The sequence below is a fragment of the Melanaphis sacchari genome, unplaced genomic scaffold (genome assembly GCF_002803265.2).
Source record: "Melanaphis sacchari strain LSU unplaced genomic scaffold, SCAv2.0 Contig23_pilon_pilon, whole genome shotgun sequence".
Taxonomy (NCBI): Eukaryota; Metazoa; Arthropoda; class Insecta; order Hemiptera; family Aphididae; genus Melanaphis; species Melanaphis sacchari.
This window is the reverse complement of record NW_020271114.1, coordinates 3,066,010-3,072,921: the sequence shown is the minus strand read 5'-3', so window position 1 is coordinate 3,072,921 and position 6,912 is coordinate 3,066,010. Positions and strand designations below refer to the sequence as shown.

The following is a 6,912-nucleotide window of genomic DNA, read 5'->3' as shown; positions in this document are numbered from 1 at the left end:
ATTCTACTAGGCTGCTTTCCGTGAACCTAGACTACTTGTTGTAACCGATCCAGCCACCGATCATCAGCCAATCACAGAAGCTTCTTATGTTAACATACCAGTCATTGCTTTGTGTAATGCAGATACTCCATTACGATATGTTGACATTGCCATTCCGTGTAATAATAAGGTATTTTATACTTATTTAATCATGTATTTACATTTTATTTATCCTACTATAAGTAATTATTTACTGTTTATTATAGTCTCCTCATTCTATTGGACTTATGTGGTGGTTTTTGGCCCGTGAAGTTCTTCGTCTTAGGGGAACTATTCCTCGTGATGGTAAATGGGATGTTGTTGTTGACTTGTTCTTTTACAGAGATCCTGAAGATGTAAGTGTTTTTGTTTTCATTATTCAACTTGTAGATATTAAAAGCATACTATTTTAAATTTTAGGTTGAAAAAGAAGAAGCTGCTGCCAAAGAAGCATTGCCTGCAGCTTCAACTGTGAAGACAGTTGTTGGTGTAGAAGAAGCTTATTCATTATCTAATACAGCTGCTGATTGGAATGAGGGTGCTTTAGCAGCTACTGCTCCTCAAAATTGGGCTGAAGATGGAACTCCTGTGCCACCAATGGCAGTGGCTCCAGTTACTGCTGCTCCTGCTCTTGACTGGGCGGTTTGTATTTTTTTTTTTTTTATTCAACCTATTATGTATTTTACTAAAATGTGTTTAATTTTCAGGCTGAAGAATGGAATGCTGCGCCAGCTACTGGTGCACCCAATACCAACTGGGGAGGTGGTTCTGCACCTAACTGGTCTAATGTCTAACAACATGTAAAACGTTTTTTTTTCTTAAAGAATAAAAGCTTCTTTATGAATTTTGAATTATTTATCATTCTTATTTTATTATCAGTTGTGTTTCTATTTCCTTTTTTTTGTTTTACTCTTCAACAATTTCAACAGTTTATATTCTTATGAAATAAGTATTGTAATTTATTAAAATAGTTGTACTTAACAATATTAAAGTAGGATAATCCTCAATCAACAAAACTATATTAATAAGTTTTCTTTTTTACTATTAATCAAGTTTATTTTATTTTTAAATATTATTAATGATATTTTTGAAGCATTGTTGATTAAGGTAAAATAATATGACGTTCCTCTGAATATTACAAAAAAAATCATCTTACCTATAATTATCTTGATCATAAAAATATTTGTTTCATTGTTAAAGTTTTTCTTAAGATATTTTCACCATTAAGATGTTGAGAACTTGAATTTTTAATAACAATTACAGTATATTTTAATATTTATTTCTTATCGATAAAGACTATATTTGACAATTATGTTGATTGTTTTTGCATTTGAAAAGCAAATTGGTAAAAATATATTTTGCTAAAAAAATTTTATTTTATTAAATTTAATTTTTTGCCTCTCGGTGCTAGCAATTTTGATTTAAAAATAAATTAATACAGATCATATTTTATAATTATAATCAACAAATATCAATAATTTGGTGATACATTTATATCGACGGAAAATGTACGATTCTGAAGAGATAAAAATCGCAACGCATACTGTGTTATTATTACAGCAAGCCCATTAATCATGTTCTACTGTATACATGATATGATTCATGGTATTAATCAATTGTGTGCTACATGGTTAAATCTTTTTAATGTTATAAATTTTATTATGTCTATGGGACTATGTGCTTGCATAGTGCATTAGTGCCTAACAGATTCGAATTGTGAAGTGATGCCGCAGTGCAGTGGAAAGTTATTGGATTGGCAACACCGGGGAAGAGCTATGCCGTTGTCATTGGTTCCCCGCCCAAGACGCGGGAGACGACGTGGCCCGGCTAAACGCATGTGATATTGTGGCCATGTGGATATGAATTTGATAACACAAGTCACGAAAAAATTACAAAATATAAATAATACGTGAGGAAAGCCGAGTGTTAGAGATCAATAGACATTTAACATCGTTGCAATAACTATTGCTCGACATGCGTCGTATAGTGTATTAGTATAGTCTTCGATAAATGCTTGCGATCTAAATTTCAGAGAAGTCTCTAAAAATTATAATAGGTTAGATTAAAATTAGTTTAAAATTACTGCGTAATTATTAAGAAGTAAAGGTGAACCTCCCACTGAATATTTGCTATTTGTATCAGTAGACACAGAAAACAGTAGTAATATAGTCAAGGGTTTTTCTGATTGAGTCTTGAATTGGATGGAGATAGTCGAGTTTACAACTTTTTGTACAACCGTTCAGAAACCGCGATTTAAGATTTGAAATGGAATTTAATATTTAATTACAACGATAAGGCAATATTGGATACCTATTGGCTATTGCCTATTATCTAATAAGTAATTTTATCTAACTATTTCTATTAGATTGTCGCGTTTGAATTCGACGCCGCCCCCCTTCCACACCCAAACAGTCTCTGATAAAACTGAAAATTTGTAGTTCCTAGTGTTCCGACTTCCACGATTGTCCCCACCACACACACATACCCGTAGACGCGTTTATACGTTATTTCACAACTACTTATTACATTATTATTATTATTATTATTATCATTTTGATACTTCGCCGGATGGGCGCACGCGCATACGTCTCGCCGACCATCAGTGAGTTACTGGATCTGATTCAGAGGTTGATTCGATCTGCACACACGTTTTTTTATCCACCGTTGACGGAGAGCTACTGAAGTTTCGCACGTGTAACATCGCATCGTATACGTTTTTCAACACCGCTATACATCGCAATATTGCATTTCATATTAGCCAAAACAGGTACGTTGAATAATGCATTTTAATATTATTTTTAGGATTAACATAGCGATATTAATGATATATATTTTTATGAAACAATTTATTTTTTGTCGCAGTAAGTACTAAGTATGTTGTTTTATTAATATAGTATGTAGTTTGTTAAAATAGTTGGACGAACGTTTCTACGATTTTTGTTGGTACTTATTTTTGATTTTTAGTTTTTCGAAAGGGTTATGCCGTGGGCCGTGACCGCACGACATGTGCGACGCGCGCGCTCGTGCCGCCGACCGCGCAAGGACGTGCGCTAAACTAATTTCAGATGACAAAAAATTGTTAATTCGGAGTTTTTAATGATTTATGTTTTTGGTATTTTTTTGTTACACTTGATTCCTTTTTTATCTCGAACTCCTCATATGTATCGGTCAGACTTTTAATTACATCATATTGTTTTTGGATACAGCCATCGCCAGAGGCATTTTCGGATTTCCCTACATTAATCATTATGCAATAATAATAATCGGTTTGAAACGACGTTCTCGTCGTCCTCGGAACTTTCATTGCAGTTGCTTGGCGGAAACTCGTTATTGCGTCGCCGGTAAATGGATTCGTACATATCTTAATATCATCCGCTGTTCTCGTTTTATAGGGGTTATTACACCATTTTACAGTTTGTTTTATACTCATTACTCATTGGAATATTTCGCTATACTATTTGATAAATAATAATCATAATAATATAGGTATTATCGTGTACGGTATTCATAACGTTATCTTGATTTGTGCTATTAACCTCTGTTATCTCGATAAAACCGTTGCCGGGTCCGCAGACACTATTTTACGGTCCTATAAATTGTCGTTAAGAATAAACTTTGTAGTTTAGATGTTATAGTCAATAGTATTTGTGTTGATATGAAAACGATTAATCTATTAATACATTTTTATATCGAAAGTCTTAGAGGTTTTTCTCGAAATTGCTGCGGATCTACATTTTTGTGGTCTTATTATATTTTTAGATTAATTGATAGGCATGGTTACGGTGTGTGAAAACGATGGATACATTTAAAATTTAAGATATTAAAAAGCTTACCTGCTGTAGTGTCGAATTTCTTTATTAATATTTCTGCTTAATGTCTTGGAAGTTATTATACTATTTGTAGTTTTTAACAATTTATTGCACTAAAACTGTATATTTACCTAGGTAGTACGATTGTACGAATAATCAAATTAAATAAGTTAACAACATATATATATCATTATATCAAAACTTTAAAAATCGTGTAGATAAACTGGTTTTTATTTTTATTTTTTTGTAATCAATATAAATTTAATATTTTAATAATTTTCATTCTATTCTCAATAATACAAAAAATTTCTTGGTAGGTAATACAATATTATATTAGGTTCGCGCATACCTAATTCAAAAAAAAAAAAATGTTAGTATGGGCAATTTAATTAAATTAATTGTAATAAGTCATTAACATTTCAAGAATTTCCAATGTTCAGAAAGCTTTTAAATTTATAATCATATTATGTAATTATTTTTAGGATTATTTATAAATAATAATATTAATCAATTATCAAATTATATTTACAGCAAAATGGTTCAAAACACCGAAATTGTAGATGTCAGTAACAACTCTGTGACGTTGGATAATTTGTCTGACTACATGGTTGTTGGTTGGGATATAGATACAACTGGACGCCGTCTATTGGACGAAATCTGCCATATTGCTGGTCACACACCAAAATCTACATTTAACCAATATATAATGCCACATAATGATATTGATCAAATAGCAAGAAGACGTCATCTATTGTGTACTATAACAATGGGACGTTTCCGTGCATTAAAAGATATCAAAAATAATAAAGTAAAATATTTTACAACTATAAGCATTTATACATTTATTTTTATGTATTTAACAGTTTATTGATTATAAAGTATCACATCATTTTTTTCAACGTTCAAATTATTTTATATTATATTTTCTAAATTTAAATTTCTGGGTGTAATCACGAAAAATTAAATTTTATGTCAAAAAAAATACATATTATATGTATAGGTATATATATATTTACAATTATAATTTAATTTGGATGTAGCAGACATTTGTTCAATAATACAATTTCATGAATACAACAAGATATGATAATTTTGCATTATACTAGAGATAATTTTAGACAGTTAATAATTATTTAAAAAAAAATTCCTATAATATTTCTTTTAATTTATTTTCAATGTTAAATGATATTTATTTAATGGGTTTTTTTTTTTTTTTAGACATTAAAATCAAAAAGTGAAATATCTGCTTTAGCCGAATTTATAGAATGGTTAGAACAAACGTTGAAAGACAATGGTAAAAAAATGGCCATTTTAGTTTGTCATGAAGTTAGCAAATTCAACACTTGTCTTCTAATTAAGTCTCTTCTTGCGTAAGAAAAAAAAATATATTCATCTATATTTATTTTAGTATTATTGTTTTTTTTTTTTTATTATTATTACAGCTATAATTTATTAGATAAATTCTCTGAAGTAGTTAAAGGGTTTGCTAACTGCCATTCATTTGCTCAAACTCATTGTCAAGATACTATGGTTATGTTTTCACTTAGAGTTCTGTCAAAGGTTCTGTTGGATAAAGACCACATTGATACTTCCAAGGCTACTGATCGTGCTAAATTAGCTTATGATGTACGTTGAATTTATAATTTTTTGTTATAAGTAATTTCTATTATATTATCTCTTAAAATAGATATTTTGATAGTTCATATTAGTTTTAGCTTATTTGTTATCAAACTTATTTTAGATTGTTCAGCATTTGTGTGTAACTTTGGAAAGTGGTAATGACGATGGAAAAGAAGTAGTAACAGGAAGTGAAGTTTCTGAAGAAACTAAGGCTAAGGCATTATCTACATTCCTTACAAGCATAGATTCTGAAGTACAGACATTGCATAGCACTCAAGAGTTGTTGGCAAGACAGAAATCGCTAAATACAGTTTACCATAAGTCATTATCATACCAAACATCAGCCTTAGATCGCAAGAAAGCTATAAGTTATCGTAATTCCATTGCCAAAGCTAACATTGATTATTTAACACTCCAATCTTTATGGACCGTTAGTTAAATTATTATTTTCTCTCGAACTATATTAATCTTTATTATGGATATATGTGTAATTATTTTTTTAACTTATAGGAGAATAAAGACGGTTTCAAGGATGCTGTTAAAGAAAAATTGCCGGAACTTTCTGATGATGATAAAGAAAACATTGTTACTACTATTATCATGCATTTTGAAAATCCTGAACCTGTTTCTCCACCACCTAAAGGAGGTCGAAAGTATGGTGGCAGATTCAGGAGACGCAGTAGCAGTAATAAGGACAATAGAAAGAGCTTATCTGAAAATGATGCTGGCTCTCTTTCGCCAAAATCAACTGACCACGCTAATGGTCTTAACCTAGAAACAGAAAAGCCCCAGAACGAAATCAAAAGTCATGAAAATGGTGAAAACAACTGATTAAAAACCAAAGTTTGATTACCATTTTAAGTATTAAGTATTAAGTATTATTTAAAAAAAAAATTTTAAAAAAAAAAACGTTAAGTTTTTTTGTTGTTCTTCATAGACTACTTATAAGTTTTATAATATTAATTTTTAAAATCAAAAAAAAAAAAAAAATTGACTGTATGAAACAAAAACAAAGTTTTAACCACTTTTCGCGTTCAATTAACTATTTTCCTTATGGATATTTTATAATTTTATTTAAAAAAAATCAAGTCGATTTTAATATTTATTTTTCTTCATGTTCTATTTCTATTTTAATTTGTAAGAACGCGAATAAGTTGAGGTCATTAATAACACATGTAATAATTTTTACAAGATAAAACTATATATCTATAAAACAATAAACAAAAAATATAACAACAATGATTAATTTATTTAATTTATTGATATTAATTATTAAAATTTTATGTTTTGTTGACTTATTGTTGGTCTTTAAATGTTAAGTGAATTAAATACTCTGTTATTTCAACAAAACTATAACCTAAGCTTTGTGCCATATTTTATTTATTCTTATTGAAATATTTAAATTTTATTAAAAAAATTTTCATTATTATTAATTATTATCTATCATAAAAAATTATTGCTTACT

General features: G+C 29.4%; 2 protein-coding genes across 3 annotated transcripts in view; both read left to right on the top strand.

Annotated features, from left to right (window-relative positions):
* The window catches only part of LOC112594574 (40S ribosomal protein SA), a 3,101-nt gene extending 2,229 nt beyond the window's left edge, over nucleotides 1-872 (top strand). For both annotated transcript variants that reach the window (XM_025339422.1, XM_025339423.1), the window contains exons 4-7: nucleotides 11-169; nucleotides 246-374; nucleotides 439-660; nucleotides 726-872. In XM_025339422.1, coding sequence (XP_025195207.1) covers nucleotides 11-169; nucleotides 246-374; nucleotides 439-660; nucleotides 726-812 — 597 coding nt within the window. In that variant the 3' untranslated portion in view covers nucleotides 813-872. The remainder of the gene's footprint in view (nucleotides 1-10; nucleotides 170-245; nucleotides 375-438; nucleotides 661-725) is intronic.
* A 1,705-nt stretch (nucleotides 873-2,577) lies between these two features.
* On the top strand, nucleotides 2,578-6,362 carry LOC112594777 (maternal protein exuperantia). The gene is made up of 6 exons (XM_025339758.1): nucleotides 2,578-2,785; nucleotides 4,359-4,635; nucleotides 5,046-5,197; nucleotides 5,270-5,453; nucleotides 5,569-5,877; nucleotides 5,958-6,362. Exons 2-6 carry the CDS (start codon nucleotides 4,363-4,365, stop codon nucleotides 6,276-6,278), a joined length of 1,239 nt encoding a protein of 412 aa, XP_025195543.1. The 5' UTR covers nucleotides 2,578-2,785; nucleotides 4,359-4,362; the 3' UTR covers nucleotides 6,279-6,362.
* Nucleotides 6,363-6,912: the final 550 nt, after the last annotated feature.